This window comes from Scyliorhinus torazame, chromosome 18 (assembly GCF_047496885.1).
Source record: "Scyliorhinus torazame isolate Kashiwa2021f chromosome 18, sScyTor2.1, whole genome shotgun sequence".
Lineage (NCBI taxonomy): Eukaryota > Metazoa > Chordata > Chondrichthyes > Carcharhiniformes > Scyliorhinidae > Scyliorhinus > Scyliorhinus torazame.
The window spans coordinates 133,161,719-133,186,640 of record NC_092724.1 but is presented as its reverse complement, the minus strand read 5'-3'; the positions used below and the strand labels follow the sequence as shown (position 1 = coordinate 133,186,640).

At 43.4% G+C, this 24,922-nt stretch overlaps 1 protein-coding gene across 2 annotated transcripts in view; it reads left to right on the top strand.

Moving 5' to 3' along the window:
- The window catches only part of LOC140395513 (monocarboxylate transporter 4-like), a 59,385-nt gene extending 44,193 nt beyond the window's left edge, over positions 1–15,192 (top strand). For both annotated transcript variants that reach the window (XM_072483404.1, XM_072483405.1), the window contains 3 exons: positions 4,752–4,895; positions 6,786–7,562; positions 8,412–15,192. In XM_072483404.1, coding sequence (XP_072339505.1) covers positions 4,752–4,895; positions 6,786–7,562; positions 8,412–8,677 — 1,187 coding nt within the window. In that variant the 3' untranslated portion in view covers positions 8,678–15,192. The remainder of the gene's footprint in view (positions 1–4,751; positions 4,896–6,785; positions 7,563–8,411) is intronic.
- Positions 15,193–24,922: the final 9,730 nt, after the last annotated feature.

Genomic DNA, 24,922 nt, shown 5'->3' with positions numbered 1-24,922 from the left:
TCACAACGTCTTCACCTTCGACAACAAGTTCTTCATCCAGACGCACGGAACAGCCATGGGGACCAAATTCGCACCCCAATACGCCAACATCTTCATGCACAAGTTTGAACAGGACCTACTCACCGCACAGGACCTTCAACCGATGTTATACACCAGATACATCAATGACATTTTTTTCCTTTGGACCCACGGCGAAGAATCACTGAAACGACTACACGATGACATTAATAAGTTCCATCCAACCATCAGACTCACCATGGACTACTCTCCAAAATCAGTTGCATTCTTGGACACACTCGTCTCCATCAAGGACGGTCACCTCAGCACTTCGCTTTACCGCAAACCCACGGATAACCTCATGATGCTCCACTTCTCCAGCTTCCACCCTAAACACATTAAAGAAGCCATCCCCTATGGACAAGCGCTCCGTATACACAGGATCTGCTCAGACGAGGAGGAGCGTAACAGATCCAACGCCGGCATCTCCACATCATCACCATTTAGTAAGATCATGGCTGATCTCTTATCTCGACTCCACCTTCCCGCACTATCCCTGTATTACTTAATTTCCTTAGTGATCGACAGTTTTCTAGATACTGTGCAAAATGTACTCAATGGTTGCGCATCCGCAGCTCTAAGAGGTAAGAGAAGTCCAAAGATTCACAATCCTTTGAAGAAATTTCTCTTCATTTCAATCTCTTTGTCCTAAGATTGTGACCCTGAGGTCTAGAATGTCCAGCCAGATAAAACATCCTCCCAGTCTGTACCTGCCATGCTCCAATTAGCCCACTTCTTATTATGTTAAACTCTTGGGAATATAGAACCCAAAAGAGAAAATGCTGGAAAATCTCAGTAAGCCTGGCAGCATATGTAAGGAGAGAAAAGAGCTAACGTTTCGAGTCCAGATGACCCTTTGTCAAAGCTCATGGGAATATAGGCCTGGCCAACTCGGTCTCTCCTCATAGGACAATTCCCTCATCACAGGAATCAGTCTAGTGAGCCTGTGTTACATGTTGGAAGAAGTACATCCTTCCCAGTTAGGGTTCCAATACTAAACAAGACCCCATATAATTTTAGTAAGACTTCTTTACTCTTACATTCTAATCCCATTGTAACAAATGCCATTTGCTTTTTAATTGCTCACTTTACTTACATAGAAACATAAAATCCCTACAGTGCAAAAGGAGACCATTTGGCCCATTGAGTCTGCACCGACTCTCCGAAAGAGCACGCTACCTTGTTTTTTCAAATAGAAATTTAGAGTACCCAATTCATTTTTTCCAATTAAGAGACGTGTTCAATCCACCTACTTTGCACATCTTTGGGTTGTGGGGGCAAAACCCACGCAAACACGGGGAGAATGTGCAAACTCCACACGGACAGTCACCCAGAACCGGGATCGAACCTGGGACCTCGGCGCCGTGAGACTGCAGTGCTACCACTGTGCCACCGTGCTGCCCTCAAGAGCATGCTACCTAGTTGCAACCCCCACCCTATCTCTGTAGCCCCACCTAACCATATTTGGACACTAAGGGCACTAATAGCCAATCAACCTAACCTGCAGATCTTTGTACTGTGGGAGGAAACCAGAAAACCCAAGGGAAACCCATGCAGACCTGGGGAGAATGTACAAACTCCACACAGTCACCCAAGGTGGGAATCGAACCTGGGTCTCTGATGCTGTGAGGCAGCAGTGCTAACTACTGTGCTACTGTGCAACCCAACATGTTAACTTACAGGTTAACATCCTGTGCTTTATGTACAAGGACAAATCTTTCTGAATATCAAAATTTCCTAGTTGATCACCATTTAAAAAAATATTATTTTCTATTTTCTCCTACCAACGTGGATAACTTCATAATGCCTCACGTTACATTCCATCTGCCACATACTTGCCTACTCAATTAACCTGTCTATATCACCTCTTCACAGTTTACATTCCCACTTAACTTTGTATTGTCAGTAAACTTGGATGTAAGACACTTGATCCCCTCATCCAAGTTATTGATGGATAGTAAATAGCTGAGACCCAAATACTGCCCCTTGTGGTAATGTTAGCTGAAAATGACCCATTTGATCCGAATCTTTGTTTTCTGTTCATTAATGAATCTTCAATCCATGGAGCCCTGATTTTGTGTAAGGATCTCTTGTGCAACACCCTATTGAATGCTTTTTGAAGTAGAATAGAGATGAATAAAGTTTGGAATCTTTATAGAAGAAATTAGTCTGAGTGTCACGCCTCAATTCTGGTTCTAATTGAGTATTTAAGGGAGGAATTTCAGGGAGCATCTCCCCCACATCCCAAAGGCAAGCCTTTTCCCAAATTCGAAGCTAGTGACAAAGTGTCACGAGCATTTTTCTGAAACCGACACTGCACCCTTGAAGCTGATAAGCAGAAGGCTAATATGAGCTATAAGTCCTATTCCTAAATATGATAGAAATTTACTCAATTTCCCATTGGAAATATAAATCAATCAGAAATAAATGATCTTAATGTGGAACTCGAGAAACTCAATCCTTGCTCCATAATTGTAATGTAGTCTTGGTTAACCAACTTGCTCTGATTCACCTCACCCCCAACTTACCTCTTGGCTTACAAATTACCCAATTTTGGGAATACTTTAACTACTTGCCATATTGGTACACAAATAGACCACAATTCTCTGGTTTTGGGGAAAGGAGATCTAATATGGGTTTCAGGATGGCCTCTTCGGGCACATATTCCTGGCACGCCATCCACTCTGTGCTGGAGCTGCCACAAAACCAATGTCTCGGCCTTCCTTTTTCAGAAATATCTTCCCACTTTGCCACCCAATCTTCCCTACAGGCCTTGCAGCGTGAAGAAAATTGAAGCTATCATCTCAACCAATTATCTCAGTCCCAGGATATTCCTCAGGGCCACGTGCTCGGCTCCGCCATCTTCCGTGTTTCATCAAGGACCTTCCCTCCATCACAGGGTCAAAGGTGGGACAGTTTGGTGAAGATTTCATTGTTCAGTCTATTCACAATCTCTCAGATAATGAAGCAGACCAGCACAGAACTCACCACAGAAAATTATGTCTTGTTTATTCCAGCCACTGACAATTACTTATTTAAAGTGCAGGTTTTAACGTTTAAAATTAATTTTTGTTCTTACCCTCGGCCTGTCGACCTCTCACACTCATCTATTACCGGTGGGGAGAGGGCATACGATCTAACCAAAATAAAACAGAGTGCCGTTCTGGGCGGCAATAGCGGCAGGAACGACCTCACTATTTACCGGCACTCTATCTTGTTTTCTTGCCCCGGCGGAGAACACCCCACCGAGGCCACACTCAGCCTTATTTCCTGCACTGAGGAGCTCCAATGAGCGGAAGGGTCGCGATTCCATTTTTAAATGTGGCACTGCCAGCCTGGCATCCTGGCCATGTCCCTGCCAGCCTGGCAGTGCCACCTGGGCACCCTCTGCTAGTACAGGAATTGAATCTGTGCTCTTGGCCTCGCTGTTCGTCACAAACCAGCTATCCAGCCAACTGAGCTAACCTGACCCGAAATCAAAGTGGAGAATGTGGGATTTTAATTACTTACCTGATAACTCCACCGGGTTTCCCGGTTGCCTACAGACCCATCTTGGTTAAATCCGGAAGTAGACAGGATCATGCTGGATTCCTAACCTGACCCCACTTTTTTGGGGGGCTTTGACCCGATGTGCACACCTGAACCCCTCCAAAGTGATTATTCTGGTCTTTATTTCTCTTTCTGTGCCAGATTTGACATTGAATTCACCTACTCCAATTCACACATCCCTCTGAGCCTTTGTGCTCTGATTTGCTAAGGAGAACCTGGTTAAGGAGACAACCTGTTGGATGGCCGGTTTCCCTCACTGCACCATTATCATTTCATACTTTCACAAACCTGTCACACATTAAAAAATCTAAGGTTGAAAGACTAGCTTAACAAATGTAGATTCAAATCTAAATCTTTTTTTAAATTATAAATTTAGAGTACCCAATTCATTTTTTCCAATTAAGGGGCAATTTAGAGTGACCAATCCACCTAGCCTGCACATCTTTGGGTTGTGGGGGCGAAACCCACGCAACCACGGGGAGAATGTGCAAACTCCACACGGTCAGTGACTCAGAGACGGAATCGAACCTTGGACCTCGGCACTGTGAGGCAGCAGTGCTAACCACTGTGCCACAGTGCTGCCCCTGAAAACTAAATCTTAAGGTTACAGAAAGCTTAAAAATAAATCTCAGTACATTATAAAATCGTTTCAGATTCTTGTATGATAAAAGTAATACCCTATCAAATAATAATTTTTATATTTTTGCCACTCTTGTATAGCTGAGATCAACCATTTTCTTTCCTGTGCTGTCAAATTACTTTATTTCCCTTACTGTACTTTATCAACACTTTTCCTGTAATTTGCTCTTAAGGACACCTTGCTTCTGAAAGCCACAACTTAACATTATATAATCACTACATTTTGATATGTTCCTTTCATTTCTGGTCATACTCTACACAATTGCCCTTCACCTAGGTCCTTGTAACATAATTGTACACAACTGACCCAAGTGACTGCATGGCTAAGAATGTTGCTTTCAATCAAGAACTTAATTTTGTAAATCGGTAATATCGGATTCCCCAGATCTCTGATTTTTGGGTTGCTGCGGTAGCAGTCTTCTCTACTGACTAAACTGAGTCTTTAATGGTTCTTTGTTCTGAACTCGTCACCTGACCATTTTTTCTTCCTCCTCTGCTTCACGCAGGGCCTTTGTGCAGTGTTCTGGTGAATCGCTTTGGCTGTCGTCCTGTTATGATGGTGGGAGGCCTATTTGCATCAGCGGGGATGATACTTGCATCACTGTGCACCAGCATAATCCAGGTCTACATGACTGCTGGTGTTATCACTGGTAAGAAATTCTTGCAACAATTTTTTTAAAAAGCAAAGTACTGCATGCGGATGCTAGAAATCAGAAATAAACACTGAAAATACTGGAAATACACAGTAGATCAGGCAACATCTGTGGAGAGAGAAGCAACATTAGCCTTTCAGGTCATTGTCCATCTGTCAGCACTGATGAAAGTTCACCAACCTCAAAATGCTTCCACTCTGCTTCACTTTCCGTAGATGTTGCCTGACCTGCTGAATATCTCCAACCTTTTGGGTTTTCATTTCTGCAGTTAAATAGCTTGCTTCATGAAGAAAAAAGTGTCCATGGTCTTGAAGCTTTTTGTTTCTTTGGACTCCAAATGTGCTCAAGTTACTAGAATCATTAATGTATTATTAAATTATGTGTTTGGAACTGTAATTTTGTGGCAGGTATGAAGCTGTATGGCACCTAAACTGAAAAAAAAGCTATTTTCATTCACTGAGATTTTTCCGTTATCATGGCTCTACTCGCGTTTACGTTTCCTTATCATAGCCATAAAATCATACTGTGGAGATGCCAGCGTTGGACTGGGGTGAGCACAGTACGAAGTCTTACAACACCAGGTTAAAGTCCAATAGGTTTGTTTTGATGTCACTAGCTTTCAGAGCGCTGCTCCTTCCTCAGGTGAATGAGGAGGTCTGTTCCAGAAACACATATATAGACAAATTCAAAGATGCCAAACAATGTTCTCAAGCTTTCTGTTCTTGGTATGCATATAGGTGGCATAGTATTGTTATCTCATCTGTTTGGTGGTGTTCCGCAGCTGGTCTGCTGCATCCTGAGAGCAAGTTGAGAATATGGCCTCTATCTTGGTTTCCAGGTTGCGTTGTCTGCTGTAGAGCTGGCGGACGAGGTGGTTGAGGAGTGTGAGAGAGGTGCGACGGCAGAGTCTCTCAGCGAAGTCTGTGTTGTAGGTCGACTTGAGTGGGTTTGTGATCTGTAGCCCTTTCGGGATCTTGTCTGCTTTCTTGCATCTTTGTAGAAACTTAATGTCAGTGTCTATATGCGCGATCTTCCTGGAGATCCTCTCCACTTTGAGCCGGCAGTTTGCGGTGTCGATGGTAATAAAATCATACAACAGAGAATGAGACCATTTGGCTCTGTGCATGTGGAAGAGCTCACGAGTCCCGGTCTCCTACTCTTTTCTCCCGCTCGCCCTGCAATAGTTTTTGTTTTCAAGTTGTTGCAAATATCTAGTTCGTTGTTCAGATGATTTGGAAAATAACTTTTAGTTTTAGGAATTAAAGTTTAAATGTACAGAATGGGGGAAATTTAAATTTAATACTGATAAACATCTGATGTAAATGCAACTCCAAACAAAGGCTGAGTCAGTCACAATTCAAAAAACAGCACATTTTATCGAAAGGCTGCATCATATTGACTTTAAAGTTCAGAGTAGAAAGGAAAGAGTCATAAAACACCTAGCATTGGTTTCTGGTTCGGCATCGCCTCGATTTGAACAACCCCACCCTTGTTTTCAAATTCCCCCCCCCTTCCCATCTGTCCCTCCCTATGTTTTAACCTCCTCCAGCCCTACATCTGTTTGAGATCTCTAACCCCCTGTCATGCTGCCCACTTGTACATTCCTAATTTTAATCCCTCCACGTTGGGGGGTCCCTTCCCTAATTCTTTCTACCGTTCCTCTGTAAACCACACTTAAAACCTACCTCTTTCTTTCAATCTTTTTGTCATCTGTCCTAATATCTTTTTATATTGGTTGGTGAATAATTTTGTTTGAAAACTCTCCTGTCGGGCATTTAGGGACATGTGTTTGGTTTAAAAATGCTGTTTCACTGAATTGTAAATAGTCCCTGTCCCTCCAAACCAAAACCGTAACTAAACAAATCGCCTTTTATATTTTCACTGCAGGTCTGGGTCTAGCCTTGAACTTTCAACCATCTCTCATCATGTTAAACCGCTACTTTGACCAGCGTCGCCCATTAGCAAACGGCTTATCTGCAGCTGGAAGTCCCGTGTTCCTGTGTTGCCTCTCTCCATTGGGCCAGACCTTATCTAAGAAATTTGGTTGGCGAGGAGGCTTCCTCATTCTCGGGGGTCTCCTGCTGAACTGCTGTGCCTGTGCAGCACTGATGAGACCCCTTAAACCTACCCGCAAAGAACAAGAAAAAATAGATCAAGCAAAGAAAATGCAGGAAGGGAAGAAGAAAAAGCTCCTGGATTTCTCAGTCTTTAAGGATCGAGGTTTTCTGATATACACAATAGCAGCCTCCATCATGGTCTTTGGTCTGTTTGTGCCTCCTGTATTCATAGTGAACTATGCAAAAGATACAGGCGTGCCGGACACAGATGCTGCTTTCTTGCTGACTATTTTGGGTTTTGTCGATATTTTTGCCCGACCTTTTTGTGGTGTTCTTGCTGGCTTGAAGCAGGTCCGGCCTCGCTGTGTGTATCTTTTCAGCTTTGCTATGATTTTCAATGGAATCACAGATCTAGGGGGCTCCTTTTCTCAAGGTTATGGTGGACTGACAGTGTTTTGCATTTTCTTTGGGATGTCCTATGGAATGGTGGGAGCGCTGCAGTTTGAAGTGTTGATGGCGATTGTTGGAACCCAGAAGTTCTCCAGTGCCATTGGGCTTGTGTTGCTGGTCGAAGCCATGGCTGTCTTGGTTGGTCCTCCAGGAGCTGGTAAGTCTGCGCGCGCACAGACATGTCTGTGTATGCACTTTTGTGTACCTTTATGGGAAGACTTGCTTCAGCCTTCTTTGCAGTATAAAATACGAATCGATGGGAAACTTGACAAAAGTCACGAATGCCAGAAATATTAGTTAACATTTGAAAGGTTTATATTTTTAGTGGGCCTATTCATTAAAACTGATATGGTCCGGAGTGGTGCCCATTTATTACATTGGTCAAGGCAAGCAGCCAAAAGAACAGTAGATATCAATTAAGGATTACAGATGTGCGAATTGCTTTACTAAAGAAATAACTGGGTTCTCCAAGTATTGCGACAGAAAGTTGGCTGTTGTTTTCTATCCTATTCCCATGTACCTCGTCACAAAGGGCTGGTTTAGCACAGGGCTAAATCTCTGGCTTTGAAAGCAGACCAAGGCCAAGCCAGCAGCACGGTTCAATTCCCGTACCAGCCTTCCCGAACAGGCGCCGGAATGTGGCGACTAGGGGCTTTTCACAGTAACTTCATTTGAAGCCTACTTGTGACAATAAGCGATTTTCATTTCACATCTCACCTTCCTCTAATATAGCCTAATTGCTTTCAATGGTCTTCAATGATTTTTCTATAACTTGCCAACCACAAAATGGCCTTGTATCAGGGAGAGAAGTGCACCGTGGGGCCCTCGTTTAGCACACTTTGTGGAATAAAGTGCTGGGCCTGCATCGAGGGGTCATGGGCAAAATGGACCTTGATAAACTGTGAACAGAATAATTAAATTTGCCCTGAAGTGATGCGACCTACTCCCATCGTTGGGTGGAAAAGAGAAATATATTGATTTTTGTTTTCCTGCTGTACCTGTACAGGGAAGCTGTTTGACACCACAAAGAATTTCAAGCACGTTTTCTATTTGGCCGGGAGTGAAGTAGTTTTGTCTGCCTTTGTACTGGCGATTGGGAACTTTTTTTGTCTACACAAAAGTACTGAGCCCCCTGCGAAAGAACAAAAGGAAAATGAGGAAGAAGGAGAGCAGAAAAGGGAAACCGCGGATTCCATTGAGGTAGATCAATTCTTAAAGGATGAGACAGGAAACAATGGTGAAATTGTACCAACACCAGAAACAAGTGTATGAAGGTCTCAATGGAGGAAGAAACAGAACGTTTACAGAAGCTCAAGAGAAACAAGTTTGTATTTATTTAGAAATGTGAGGAATCTCCATGTATAATGGTAAGAGTAGTTTATTGTGCAGAATATTTTTGTGATTTTTTTTTAAAAATTGCTGCCTTGCATTTGCCATTCATGTGTGTCTTTCACAAAAGTTTTTTGAAACAACGGCATTCGTTGAAAGTCTAAGATGTTTTTAAGAACATTCTGAAAAATCAAATCTACAGAATTGGGATTGCACAAACTGGAAAGAGGTTTGATGCACAAAACGCTTACACTATTGTCACTAATGCTGTTGTTAGCTGTATCCACAGCTTATAACATTGGCCACAAATGATGGTTTCCACAATTAAAGGAGTGTCAGTTACCCATAATAGTGAACCCACTAATAGTGAACCAGCATGGGTTAAATAGTTTTTAAAGGAACATATCGACACCTGCCTCAGCTACACCATACCAATACTTGCACTGATGATTTGCATCCAAATTTAACACCAACTAATAAGGTCGCCAAACTGCTAGTATGTGATGAACGTAAACAGTAATGGCTATAAGACAAAACCAATTACATCAAACCTGTTAGTTGTTGCCATTGAAGAACATTCAAAAAATTGAATACACAAATTTGACACCAAATCTGAACTCGCCGACAAGAGCTGTGGAGAACCTCCCAGCCAAAGCTGCCTGAAATAACACTTAGAAAGCTTTCCGTTAGATCGCGCCCATAACCTAGTTTCTAAAGAAACATTTTCCATTGTAGTGTGACTGAATATTTATCATGTAGAAATGTGACATTGCAGAAATATAACCTTTGTTTTTTTTTAGGGACAGACAGGTTGTTCAAAGGTGGTTATGAAACATTGTCGTTGATGGCTCTAGCGAGTGGGAGGTGAACAAGCAACATTAAAATGAGGCCCAGAAGTTAAAATATCCCAGGCCTAAACCTGAGGCCAGCCCACATGAAAGTTGCTGAAATGTTTGACTAAACTTGAATAGAAATGCATTATGGCGGCACAGTGGTTACCACTGCTGCCTCACAGCGCCAGGGACCCGGGTTCAATTCCACCAGTTGGTCACGGTCTGTGTGGAGATTGCACATTCTCCCCGTTCTGCGTGAGATTCCTATGGGTGCTCCGGTTTCCTCCTATAGTCTAAAGATGTGCAAGTTAGGTGGATTGGTCATGCTAAATTGCTCCTTAGTGTCCAAAAGGTTAGGTGGGGTTACGGGGATAGGGTGGGATATGGGCCTAGGACTTTCAGAGAGTCAGTGCAGACGCAATGGACCGAATGGCTTCCTCCTGCACTGTAGTAATTCTATGATTCTATCTCAAAGTACACAAGAATTTTGGCTGCAATAATAAAGCATTGAGGAGCTCTTATTACTATTTCACTGCTCCAAATATCAGGGTGGTGGGATAAGAAATTTTGTAGTTTTATCCAAACGGAACATTGCCTCACGAACGGTTTTTAAAGGTATGTTAACAGGAACCTGTTTGACAAATTAAATTTTAGCGGGACAAGCAATAATGATTGACACACTGTTGGTTTCTGGGAAGTGAGACAGATGGATAATAGAGTCGTTTGATGGTGGTATGGTGCAAGATAATGCTAAGATCGTGGACTCGATCCCCATCCTGGCTAAGGTAGTTCTTGGGGCCTTTTCCCTCATGTTGCCTCATAGTGATGTAGTGGCATAAGTCATGGTTAGCAACCGCCAGACAACGGGGATTCTGTGCCAAGAGAGGAAGCTGAGGCTTAGATGCCCCACATCGCCTGGTGATCTCATGCAGCCATAGGAGGACATATGCAGTTGCATCACTAAAGAAAGTTCTGGCAGGCTTAGGGAAATTCTACCCTTGATGTAAAAAGGAGGAAGTTTTGGATGCAATTCACATTAAAACCATGACGCTAAGTTGCAGAGGTGAAAAGCACATGTTAACTTGTGAAGAAACCTCATGAGCTGGGAAGAAGTCTCAGGTGTTAGATAATGCCAAGCAGAGGGGTCATATTGCTGCAACTGGTGGGAGTATGTAATTAAAAGAGACAACATTACGTGGGCAGATTTTTAAATTGTAAATGTTGATTTAGGAATGGGGAGGGTCGGAAGTTAACAGAGGTTGATAAAAGTATAACAATCAGAAGTACGGTTTTGTAGACATTAACTCATTCCAATTGTCCATACTGTACTGTATACTTAAAAAAAAAAAAAAAATTTAGTGTACCCAATTCATTTTTTTTCCAGTTAAGGGGCAATTTAACGTGTTCAATCAACCTACCTTGCACATCTTTGGGTTGTGGGGGCGAAACCCACGCAAACACGGGGAGAATGTGCAAACTCCACATGGACATTGACCCAGAGCCGGGATCGAACCTGGGACCTCGGCGCTGTGAAGCAGCAGGGCTAACCCACTGCGCCACCGTGCTACCTCCTGTGCTGTATACTTGACCAACGAGATCAATAAACTCAAAGCACAGTGGTTATGAAAGGAAAAAGTATAATTTACCCATTAAGGCTGAACTCTTTAATTCACACTTACTTCCTTTGTATAGCAATCCTAATAATCTAATTGAAAAATTAGAAGTCTTCACTCTTTGAGGAAACAAAACTTTGATTGTGGGCGTTTATGGATTCCAAATCATCCTCAAAGCTCTCCACAAACTCCAGATTAACCAAGAGGTGCAAATGAAATCACAACCCCTAAATCAATTGTGATCAGTCATCATGGTGAGAATCTGGAAGGACTTTCATAACTTTGTCTTTATAGATTTCAAATAATCAATTTTTGCTATTTGACACAATCTGTACAGCAAGAACTTCATTGATTCAAGTTTTGACTTTAGCTGGGCAAAAGACCAATGGAAACAAACTGCTGATCATTATACACCCTGCCTGATTTTCATTTCTATTAACTTAAATTTACTGATTTGCTACCTTCCATTTTGCTCTCATGCTGAATTTGAAGTTCACCCCAATGCTATTGCATGGTCAGTGATCTTTTTGCAGGCTTGACTAAATGAGTGATGGGATACAATAATGAAAGATTGGAAATATCTCAAAAAATGGCTAAGAAACACATGCCATTTTGTCCGTGCTTGGCTGTAAAAGTGCGACAATAGAACTATTACTAGGTGACATATATCTTGTGTTTGCTTAAAGTGCATCTTTACCAAAACTAAAAGGAGCTTCTTAAGATTCCCTCGATGCAAACATTTTTACAAATAGAAAAGGTATATTTGATTTTGGATGATTCTTAATCACTATTTCTATTGATTCAACGCATGAGGATAAGATTTACAATTTACCCAAAGAAAACACCCAATTTTGATATCCATTGGTTTCAGGTTCCATAATGTGCATCTGATCCGCGATGTCACATTATTGCCTGGGCAGTAAGTTGAAAACCTAATTCTTTGAGTGTCACTTACACGCTTTGAGGCCTACAGGGACATTTTTGCAACACGGTCTTTTAATTTGAGGTATACATGTAGAATATCTAACCAACCCTTTTCTATACGAACTTAGATAAAACATTCCAGGAACTGAATTCATCAGTTTGTCCCTCAGTATTTTCTTTCCTCGAATTATACATCTTTTACGACAAAATCCGCATAGTTTTTTATACGAATTATACAGCATTCTCTTCAATGGATTGAAAATCTTCTCCATTTCAAACTGATTTGGGGTTATGTCAAAATAGGACTTGATAAGTGTTCTTGGGATTAATGCTGGGTCGGAGAGGGGGTAGTGCAGGGTTAAATTCAATTTAAGTAGGGTCATAAAACAGGTGTAAGCGGATTGGCCGCCTGTTGTATTGTCAGAAAGGGCTTGTGAGCAATTCATGATGCCCAATTTGTGTCCCCATCAAACTCAGATTTCATTCCCATTGTGTCTGTTGTCATGCCCGGGCATTTAAGTTTTAGTATTGCAAAAGGCATAGGGAGGTCTTGGGGCTCAGCATATGGGCATCCCTGCCTCCGAGCTAGAAGCTCCAGGTTAAAGTCCCACTCCAAGACCTGTGACCACAAAAGCAGCATTTATGACTTGGCCAAACAGGTTGATGATCAACCTGCTAATCCTTCCAACATACTCATGGCAGGAAGTAAGAGCGGGAGAGATTACTGGTCAGCCATGCTTGATGCAAGCTATGACCACTTGTCTCTCCCTAACAGAGAGAAAAGGCAACGGTCCCTTACCGACTGCGGCTAACTATGGATGGACTGCACAAGTCACGGACTGAATGCTTTAGCATATTCTGGTTCGAAGATTCCTCTATTTATTAAAAGTTTTGTAACTTATTATTTTCCTCTCAGTACCAGTGCTCTCATAAAGTGATCTTCCCTCAGGGAGATCAGTTTTTGGAGAAATGTAATTTGTAGTATGCTTTTGTATGTGTCTTGTGCACAGTATGGTATGCATTGTATAATATAATGACACTGTAGAAAAGTCTGTAAACCCTGAGCAGTTTTCGGGTGTTAATATTTTTTTCAGAATTGCATCTCATAGGTCAAAAGATTTACAATCCCTGGTCTGAAAAGAAAAGCTTTCTACAGAATTTCAAGTGGTTGACAGGATGGGTGGGATACAGACTATTCTCGGATAAACACGTCCGCCATACTTTGCAAATCAACGTCCTTGTAAGGCAGGTGGAAAGGAAGTTCACCACTTGGCAAGATTTGCACTTTAAGATATGGTGCAGGCCATGTTTTCAGACAGGCAGAAACTGTATGTTGTGACATTGTGAGAAGTTAGCAATAATCTGAGATGAGATGGCTGATCTTAGCCGAGCAGCAGCTAGTGGCTACAGTTATTCCCACCATCCATGAGGTATGGAAAGGGGCAAAGAAGCCAGAACTGTCCTGCTGGTCATTGTGCTGTTACAATTGCTGGGGAGCCATGTGCGTGATGTCAGATAAGGATAGGGTTAGATCTACACAATGTCCTTTACAGCCTTCGACACTGCCTGGGATAATACATGAAGAATGGATCCACGCTATTGTACCGCAGGAAACACAGCACCTCCGAGATGGGAGAGAGAAAATCTGAAGGGGGTGGTGGGACAATACTCTGGTATGGGAGGGGAGATTTCTTCTGTTTTCTCCATGGTAGGTTAAGAGAAGACCTCTTCCCCTATAGTCTCCCGGTAACACAATGTCAAGAGTGTCACATTCATTCTGCTAACCCAAGCTCGACTGTAAACCTGTTATGATGGGTTATTGTTTTTTTTTGTCCTATTTAAAGTAAGGTGTGTAAAAGTGGAATGGTGAAATCCACTTTTTAACATTTACATAGACGAGACAATTAAAATGTGTACATTTTCAAACTCCATGCTGTCCTCAAAGTGTTGAAGCAACACTTCAAAAAATCTCATTCAGAAAAAAAATGGTTAATAATCAGTTTGAATTCTGGGAGTTTCATTACACAAAATATTTTTATAATGCAAGGTTTTACCATGTGTGTGTAATTGTTGTTAACACAGATACTGGCCTTCTTTATAACCTCAACTGTAAGGAGGTAACTAACCAAACATTTCAAATTTACTATCTGTCTGTAAACTCATTGAATCTGTATTACTGTATGTATTAATGTCCAAGTTAACAGTGTCAAGTTTTGCCAGCAGTTCTTTGTCATGTTCCAGCTGACAAATTTAAAGGAGGACCCAGTTACTGAAGGATTTTATCATGGAAATGTAAATATATTTCTGATAACTTAATGGTTAAACCTAAAGAGCAGCTGAGCTGTTAATGCATTGAGCCAGTGTCTGAGTCTTGATTAGACCAGAAGGATTCATAATAGAGGGGTTTGATTTACTGTGTCAATATGATATTTTCAGCCCAGAACCTTTGTGTGCTTATTAACAAAAGTAAAAGAGGAACAAGAATTAAACATGGTACAAATTGGGGTGGATAGGTATGCTTTTGTTCCTATGCACAAGGAAAGAAAAAAATATCTACAATTTCAGAATACGTCTACACTCTTGTTATTCAGTATTAAAACACCCACATAATGACCTCACCTCTGATTTCGATTGAATCAGCTCTGTGTCGAACCTAGTGGTGCACACCATTTGTCTCAGGCTCGGGATTCTTTCAAACAAACAACATGTTGGAACTAAGACTCCAAAAGTCCTGGAATTTGTGAATTTATTGTACGTGTGTGTGTCCGTATATAACCAAGAAATAGTGTCACTTTATTCAGGAATTACAAATGCTTGCTTGACCATAATTAAGTATTTTGGATGCCGTACTAATAACATTGATGTCGGCGCTGTTATATTCAGAACCCACAAAGATTACAGGTTGCAGCTTCATTTTACCCAGACGATTTGATCTTTATTGGGTTTTCACTGTTTCATCTGATTGTATGGATTTACTCTGTTATTTTTGCTGAAGTATTGCTATTTTTTGAAGTTTGAAGTGCTGGAAGTATTTTTTTGTAGTCACATATACATGGTAGATTTGTATAAAATATATAGAAAAACCTTGTCTTAGTGTTCGGTACTTCAAAGTAATTCTTTCAAGCCATTTGAACATGGTAAGCATAATCTGATGCCCTACCAGTGAATGGCAGAGAGCTTAAAATAAAGCGGGCATTGGTCAGGAACGTCAACCTGCAGCCGCAAGTGCCAGACTAGCAGTTTCAGAAGTGAAATTGAGACCAAAGTGCTCATTTAATTAGACACATTTATTCCAGGAGCTTGCTAAAGGTTGGCAAATGTATTAATGAAAGGAAATCTTTTTTTATACGAACGTGTGAAATGGGAGCAGAAGTAGACCATTCAGCCCTTCGAGCCTGCTCCGCCATCCAATAAGATCCTGGCTGACCTGTTTGTTTTTCGAGTTCCACATTCCCATCTGATAACCTTTGAGACCCTTGCATAACAAGAACCTACCTCTACCTTAAAAATAAAGGTGATCCCACTTCCACCGCCTTCTGAGACAGGAGTTCTAAAGTTGCACAACCCGCTCGAGTGGAAAGATTTCTCCTCATCTCTGTTCTGTAAGGGCGATGTTTATATTTCTTAGATGTGGTCCTTACTGCATTTTCCTTTGTGTACCAGCTTCTTTCAAATGCCACCATTTTTTTTATTTTCGTTGCCAGTACTCTTGGCTCCAAGGCCATTAAGCGGCACCGTACAAAGTGCTGAGCATGGCCATTCTTTGCCAGGTTCTAGTCTGAATGCTTCAGTTGGAGAAGTGAGACACCATCAAATGCAACAACACCTCTGGCAGTCCATCTGCATCCATCACTTGTGCCTGGGACATGCATTGACAGATCTGCCAGAATCTATTGGGGCATCAAAGAAGACCTGTTTTTGCCACCTCTGCTTTACTAGGTAGACCTGCTGCACGAGAACACATGGGTAACAGCTGAGGTCTTCCAGTGGTAGAAAGAAAAGTTACTCAAATGAGAAGCTTTCACTCTTCCATTTCAGACATTGCCCCATCTGTAGTACTGCACCTTCTTATTAGATATAATTGCAAAGCTATTTGACCCATCAAACCTGTGTTGGATTTATTCTGTACATGTGGTCCTAATCTTGTGTTTCCTATATTTTTTTATTGACCTTTCCTTCAGCCACTTATTAAATGTTGACAGGGTCTCATCTTTAATCATTAACTCTAGTACCGCATTCCGCAGCCGCAACATCACTTGTTTGGGAAATGGTTTTCCTGTTCTCATCTGTCACATATATCCTCTCCATCCATATGCACCGTAATTATGTCTGGCTGCCACAGAAATACTGGGAGGAATTTTAACACCGATGAGTATGTGTGATTGGAACTGCAGGGGAGAATAAATCGGGATAACCTCCTAAGTGCATTGGGAAGCCGAATCCAACCCGCCGACTTCCAGTTTTCACTGAGGCAGGTCACGAGGGCTGGCATTTTAAATATGTTTTTGAGACTGGTTAAGCTCTTATTTAACCTACTTTGCAGTGCAAAGCCTGCAAGTGAAGCAAGGCAAGGTCAGCTTCAGAGATAAGGTAAGTAGTGCATTTACAACGCTGTTTATGAGCCAGGGGCTTCCCCCACATTCACCTCAAGCTCGCCTGTTTGCTCGTAAATTCCTAACCTGGATTTTCCTTTTACATGCACGGTTATCGATTCCATTGAGAAATTCCCTGAACTACGGGAGACTGACCATCTGTTCTAAATACCCCATCAGCTGTGAGAAAAATGTGCTATCACAACGTTCGCACAATAAAAGAGCGTGTGTAAAAGGGAAACAGGTGGGCAAAAAGTTAACCCTCATTAACTTATGGACCGGAGGGTGTGGAGTCAAGATTAGTTGCGCATCATCAAACCGAACTTTATTACCCACAGATCACTAGGGTGACAAGTTTAAGTGATCTCTGCATTTTTGAGTTCATGGCACAATTTCCCAGTTAAAAGTGGTTGCAGCTCTTTAAGGATTACAGCATCAAAAAGCATTTTCCAATTCACAAACAGCTCTTCCTGTGCCTACAACGTACTAATTTTACACTGCGGGCTCTGTTTGGCTGGTGGTGATTGGGCAGCAGCGGCCTCAGCTGCCAGCTGGCAAGAGGTGGCTCTTTTCTGGAAGGTCCACCGAACCATAAGCCAATCAGGGGGGGGGGGGATCCCCGTCGCACTCCCACTCCCCGCACTCACCCGTCCTTCCCCCGCACGCCCCCACCCCCTCCCGCACCCCCCATGATTGAGTTGTACAAGATTAGGAAGTGTGGATAAGAAGCAGCAGTTCCCCTTAGTTGGTGTCAGTTATGAGGGTACACAAGTTCATGGTGAAAGGGGGGTTTAGAGGGGATGTAACAAAAACCTTTTTACTCAGAAGGTGGTCATGGTCTGGAATGCACTGCCTGGGAGAGTGGTAGAGGCGGGTTGCATCACACCCTTTAAAAAGTACCTGAATGAACATTTGGCACGTCATAACATTCAAGGCTGTGGGCCAAGTGCTGGGAAATGGGATTTGGTAGGTGAGTCAGGTGTTTTTCATGTGTCCGCAAGGCTTTCATTCATATCTATGAGAAATTGATTTTACTAGGCTGTGATTGACAGATTTCACACACACCCAGCTGTCTGGAGGATGGTTTAATCTCATTTCCCTTCACGCTTGAGTGGATTTCAAGTAGTCAACTGTGAAACTAACCACAATGTTTATAGGCATCTAGCTACCATTGACAGCTCTTGGACCACATCAAAGAGAGTTAAGTAACCTCATTTTTGGACTGCCCACTCAAAATGGTGGTCCAATAGTTAAATTCCCTCACCATACATAAATTTGCGTGGCAAGTGATAGGGAATCCCCTATGGATCTGCGCTTCCAGCATGAGTGAAAATCAGTGGTTATTCATCTGCGGCAGGAGAACCTAGTCTCCCAAGCAGAGAATTATGGCCTAATACGAATCGGCGCCCGGGTGAGGCCTCACTGGTGTGGTAGGTAACTCCCGGGCGCTGGGAGAATGATGTCTCAAATAGGCTGTGCATATTTAAATGAGCCTAATGGCTCATTTAAATATGATTATCTGGATCCCATCCAGAGAGGGTGCAATCCAGATCTCGCCGGACGCTGCGGGTCGAGTGACCTGCGCATGCGGTTTTGCACCTGGTGCAATGAGATCAGCGCCGGGGCAACATGGTGGCAAAACCGTGCCCCACATCTCCAGTGGCCTTGTTCACTGAGGTTTATTAATAATAATCACTTATTGTCACGAGTAGGCTTCAATGAAGTTACTGAAAAGCCCCTAGTCGCCACATTCTGGCGCCTGTTCGGGGACGCTGGAACAGGAATTGAACCCGCGCTGCTGGTCTTTTCTGCATTATAAGCCAGCTGTCTTAGCCCACTGTGCTAAACCAGCCCATTGTAGTTTCATTGCAGTTCCCTGATTTATATAAATTTGAGAGGCACCTGCCAGAGTCAGGCATGTGCATCAGCCATCTGAGAAAAAGCTCTGTTAAAATGGCCCCATGGAAGCAATTGTGTGGTGAGTGTATTGCTTCTATTTTGATTCCTATTAAAGATTCCCCTGTAAGGGCAGCACAGTGGCGCAGTGGTTAGCACTGTTGCCTCACGGCGCCGAGGTCCCAGGTTCGATCCCGGCTCTGGGTCACTGTCCGTGTGGAGTTTGCACATTCTCTCCGTGTTTGCGTGGGTTTCGCCCCCACAAGCCAAAGATCTGCAGGCTAGGTGGATTGGCCATGCTAAATTGCCCCTTAATTGGAAAAAATGAATTGGGTACTCTAAGTTTTTAAAAAAAGATCTCCCTGTGGTTTATAAATCATACATTATACTACTGCTTATGACTTGTCAATTTATTTCCTTTGCTGTTCTAACACTTCTCAACCACAAGTGAATCAAGAAGATGGACTGAACCTTCTATTGATGATGTTCATGTAATGTTTTACATATGCCGGGCGGCATGTGGCGCAGTGGTTAGCACTGGGACTGCGACGCTGAGGACCCGGGTTTGAATCCTGGCCCTGGGTCACTGTCCGTGTGGAGTTTGCACATTCTCCCTATGTCTGCGCGGATTTCACCCCCATAACCCAAAGATGTGCAGGTTTATGTGGATTGGCCACGCTAAATTCCCCCTTAATTGAAGAAAAAATAATTGGGTACTCTAAGTTTATTTTGAAAAAATGTTTTACATATGCCAATAGAATGCTACTGGTATCCAATAGATACAGAAAACATTTCACTACCTTTGCATTATATATGATCAAGAATAAGTACAATGCTTTTACAGACAAATAAATGAATAAGTACACTAGCATGAATAAACTGCTGTATTTTAAACTTTTCCTGACTGTCGTAGATATTTTGTAATTATTTCCCTGTTTGTCAGTGAATCACTGCCTTCTCTCCCCCTCAGAACCACCCACCCACCTAATATTGTGGATAATTTTCCAGCTAAAAGAATTGAGCAGTTGCCCTCCTTGCAAGCTCACCAATTCCCACAGCTAACTCGACTACAGCTCTTCACATCCTGTAAGGACTCCATCCCATTCTCCCAGTTCCTTCACCTCTGTCGCATGTGTTCCGACGATGCCATTTTCCAAAACCTTGCTGCTGACTTTTCTTCATTCTTCCTCAATCATGGTTTCCCGCCCACTGTGGCTCCATCAGTCCCAACACCTCACCCTCTTCCTACGGCACCTTCTGGTGCAATTGGAGAAGGTGCAACACCTGCTCCTTTACCTCCGCCCTGATCACCACCCAAGGGCCTAAACACTTCAGGTGGGCAGCGCTTCACGTGCACCTCCTTCAATCTGGTCTATTGCAATCGCTGCTCCCAATGCGGTCTACTCTACATTGGAGAGACTAAACGCAGATTGAGTAACCACTTTGCAGAACACCTCCGGTCTGTCCGTAAGCAGGACCCAGACCTTCCTGTCGCTTGCCATTTCAACTCACGGTCCTGCTCTCATGTCCACATGTCCGTCCTTGGCCTGCTGCAATGTTCCAGTGAAGCCCAACACAAACTTCCAATCAGACACGTTACAGCCTTCTGGACTAAACATTGAGCTCAACAACTTCAGACTGTGAACCATCTCCTCCACCTTCACCCCATTTTTATTTCTATCAATTCAATTTCATTTCTTCCACCGATCCATTTTCCCCTCACCTATGCCTCCCCACCCCACCCCACTTGGGCCATCTGTTCCTAGTTATCCTTTGACATAAAGCTTACCTTTGTTCTGCCATTAACACATTATCATCTTTTAATGTGCCCTTCTTAGCCTTGATTACCCCCATGTACATTCTCTTTGTCCTTTTGTCCATGACATCTTTGTCAATCTCCACCTATTGCTAGCCCTCTATCCAGTCCCACTGCTCCATGCTGCCACCCCCAACCCCCACTCCCCACACCAAACACTACAGTATAAACCTGACACTATTTCCAGTTCTCTCCAGCTTTGACAAAGCGTCATCCAGACTCAACGTTAGCTCCCTCTCTCTCCACAGATGCTGTCAGGCCTGCTGAGATTGTCCAGAATTTTTTGTTTTTGTTACCCTGCTTGCAAATCTATATGTGCATGATTTGAAATGACTTCAGCCTTTAGATTTCCCTTCCGACAAGTATTTGTTAAAAAGTGCCCTCATCGCCTGTTCAACTCGGGCAGATTAAACTTGTGATCAGTTTGACCCCAGTGGCTTCAGGGAGAGTAAACCATTTGGGTAACTTTACCTGCCCAGTTTCCTTTGTAGGATTGAAGATGACCCCTATAATCTTCAAAACCTTGCCCTCAATGAAAATCATAGAATTTACAATGCAGAAGGAAACCATTTGGCTCATCGAGTCCGCACCGGCCCTTGGAAAGAGCACCCTACTTAAGCCCATGCCTCCACCCTATCCCAGTAACCACACCTAACCTTTTGGTCACTAAGGGGCAATTTAGCATAGGCAATCCACCTAACCTGCACATCCGGAGCACCCGGAGGAAAGCTACGCAGGCATACTGTGATTGGTGTTGGTGATCTCAATTGTGGGCAAAATCTTAAATTTTGAGCAATGGAACATTCCACTATTTGGGCTGGAGTAAGAATTTGGATGAATTCAAATTAATTTTGAGCTGCTGCAAAACAAGATTTGGATCATGTAAAACTTATATAAAATGGGACATGGAACAATGCAAGGGAGAATCACCCTGCACCACAAAACACTAAAACCACACTCCATACTTAAACAAACAGTCATATCATCCTTAAACGAAAGCACCGTGGAACATTAACTCATCCCCATCCGCAAGACTACCAGCAAATATGGAAGCAACTCTTCTGCCAGACCAACAACACCAACTTGCATTTATATAGTGCCTTTATTGTTAAATGTCCCTCTGGATTTCAAAAGAAATAAAAATTTCACACCAAGCCCCGTAAGTTGGGTGAGATTCTCTGGCCTCCAGGATCGGAAGATTCCACTGGCATGAACAGCCGTAAGATCACACCCAAGTAGTTATTAGGGCAGGGGAAAGATTGTTTCAATTAACATTTTAACAGAGGAGAGAGAGAGAGAGACAAAGAGGTTTTGGAAGGGAATCATGACTGAACCTAGGTGAATTTTCTTCCTCAAACAAGAATCAACAGGGCCATCTCCTTCTCCAGCAGTCCATCAATTAATAAAGATACACTTCTGCAGCAGACCAGTAGGGAATTCCTCGCCAGTGCCAGGAGGCATGGAACCAAATGTACCCCATTAGACCAGCAGTGATGATAGAATCAACCTCTTTCAATATATGATGTGGAGATGCCGGCGTTGGACTGGGGTGGGCACATTAAGAAGTCTTACAACACCAGGTTAAAGTCCAACAGGTTTGTTATTTTTAAAGCTGCACTCTGAAAGCTCGTGATTCGAAACAAACCCGTTGGACTTTAACCTGGTGTTGTAAGACTTCTTACTGATTTTCAATACACAAAGAGGCTAGACTAATGGAAGCGCGTATACCTGACAACCAAGGAATATAATCACCTTCTTCCACTAACAAGGGAAATAAGGTGAACCTTACTGAAATATGAAGGGAATGGAGAAAATACAATAGATCATTACGTTTAAAAATAACTATAAATAAACTCAAATCTTTTTATCTTAAATGCCATCAGTATAAGCAGCTGGTGACTCTGGAAGAGCTGAGGCTGATATCTGTAGTAGAACTCTCAGCAATTCCAGCCCACCAAACTATTCTACATGTGTATAAGGGGCTCAGGCTTTGTACGACGGCATTCCCTGAAGTACACATACAACTAAAACCAATTGAATTGGGCCAAAGTTCAGTGTTATCACAAATACTTAAAGCCCACCCCAAAATGTTCTATGAGGTTCAGTCATGATCACCGTTACACATATACGGGTTTGCCACATGTTTATTTTACGGATTAAACTGCATTAGCGGATAGATTATTGCAAAGACAAATCAGTGCTGTCAGTGCAGGCACTAATGCCTGATAATAACCCTACATTGCTACAATAGATTGAGCAGATTAATAATAACTTTGTGTGTGAATTTCTAAGCTGCAGTACTCTTGTCTCTGCTAAAGGTTGAAATGAATGCTTGAATGTTTGTGATGCTGGAGATTTGCTATGCATTATTAAAATAACTTATTTTGCATTCAAAAGTCCTATAATTAATAATGTTATGCAATAGATCAGTCAATGAACTTGGCTGTTATATCCTAATGTTAGCACTTAAACTGCCTGTCTTCACAATATGTAAATACATGCATTTACTAGTTAAATTGTTCACAAGTCTTGAATCTTGCTGGACATATTATTCAGAAGATCGTATGAAAGAGTGGATGCTACACTGGAACAATAAACTATGGCAGTGAGTCTTTGACAACAAAGACCTCTGCCAGTCAACAGGAGTCCTGGTTGGCAGAGCTGTTGGCATTACCATACTCCTGTGCTAGAGGGAGACCTGGACAGGGTATCAGCGACAAATAAGAGCACGAGAGAAATTCCATTAGCGAACATCTCCTGGATTCAATGGAAGGACAGTCAAACACAGGCTAGTGACCTTCTCGTGGCCAGCTCCACCAGCATTCAGGCAAAACTCCAGCAAAATCAACTTCAGTGGACTGGACACTCTGTCTGGATAGCCAAAATGTGATTCCCTCACCGGGTCTTGTTTCCTCAACTTTCAAATGGGCAGTGTTCCAGAGCAGGACAAAGAAAATGCAACAACAATGATCGGAAGACAGGGGAGGTCTCAGCAGCAGCGGTCTGGGAAGCGTTGAAGGCAGTGGTGAGAGGTGAGCTGATCTCGATCCGGGCTCACAGGGACAGGACGGACAGGGCAGAGATTCTACAAATCGACAGGAGGTACGCAGAGACTCCAGAGATAGGGCTTTTAAGGGAACGGTGGAGGCTACAGGCGCAGTTCAGCTTGTTAACCACAGGGAAGGCAGTGGAACAGCTCAGAAAGCCAAGGGGTGCGATCTATGAGCATGGTGAGAAGGTCAGCAGGACGCTTTCTCAGCAGCTCAGAAAGAGGGAGGCAGCTAGAGAAATAGGGAAAGTTATTGACGGGGATGGGAACTTAGTTGGGGACTCGGCATGGGTGAGCAAGGCGTTCAGGGATTTCTGCAGCAGGTTGTACAGATCGGAACCCCCTGCGGGGCCTGAGGGGATGAGGCATTTCCTGGAGGGGCTGACTTTCCCGAAGGTGGACGGGGAGCTGGTAGAAGGACTGGGGGCCCCGATCGGGTTGGAAGAGATAGTGGAGGGCTTGAAGGCCATGCAGTCGGGTAAGGCACCGGGAGGGGACGGGTACCCAGTGGAGTTCTACAAAAAGTTCTCCGGGATATTGCGACTGGTGCTGATGAAGGTGTTTAATGAGGCAAGGGAAAGAGGGGTCCTGCCCCAGACGATGTCACAGGCCACGATTTCGCTTATCCTGAAACGGGACAAGAACCTGGAGCTATGTGGGTCTTATAGGCCGATTTCCCTGTTGAACGTAGACGGCAAAATGTTGTCCTCCAGGATTGAGGATTGTGTAGGATCAGACAGGGTTCGTTAAGGGCAGGCAGCTGGTGGCCAATGTAAGAAGGCTGTTAAACGTGAGCATGATGCACCCGGAAAGTAGGGAGGTGGAGGTAGAGGTCGCAATGGATGCGGAAAAAGCTTTTGACCGGGGTAAGTGGGGGTATTTATGGGAGGTTCTGGGGCGGTTCGGATTTGGGAGGGGCTTTATTGACTGGGTCAGGTTGCTGTACCAGGCTCCTGTGGCAAGTGTACAGACAAACATGATGACTTTGGGCTATTTTAGACTGCACCAGGGGACAAGACAGGGATGCCCCCTCTCCCCACTGCTGTTTGCGCTGGCTATAGAGCCGCTGGCAATTGCTCTGAGGGCCTCAAGGGGCTGGTCCGGGGAAAGGGGGGGGGGGGGAGCACAGCGTCTCGCTGTATGCAGATGACCTGCTTCTGTATGTTTCAGATCCAATTGAAGGGATGGAAGAAATCATGGGAATTTTAGGGGAATTCGGCCGGTTTTAGGGGTATAAGCTCAATATGGGGAAGAGCGAGATGTTTGCGGTCCAGACGCGAGGTCAGGAGAGGCGACTGGGGGAACTGACGTTTTGTTTGGTAGGGGACAGTTTCAGATATCTAGGTATCCAAGCGGTCAATAAAGTTATCGCCGGCTTTATAGGGGGGGAGCAAGTCCCCTCGAGTGAGGAGGGTAATGCTGGAGTGGAGTCGGTGAGAGGGAGGGCTGGTGCTGCCAAACATTA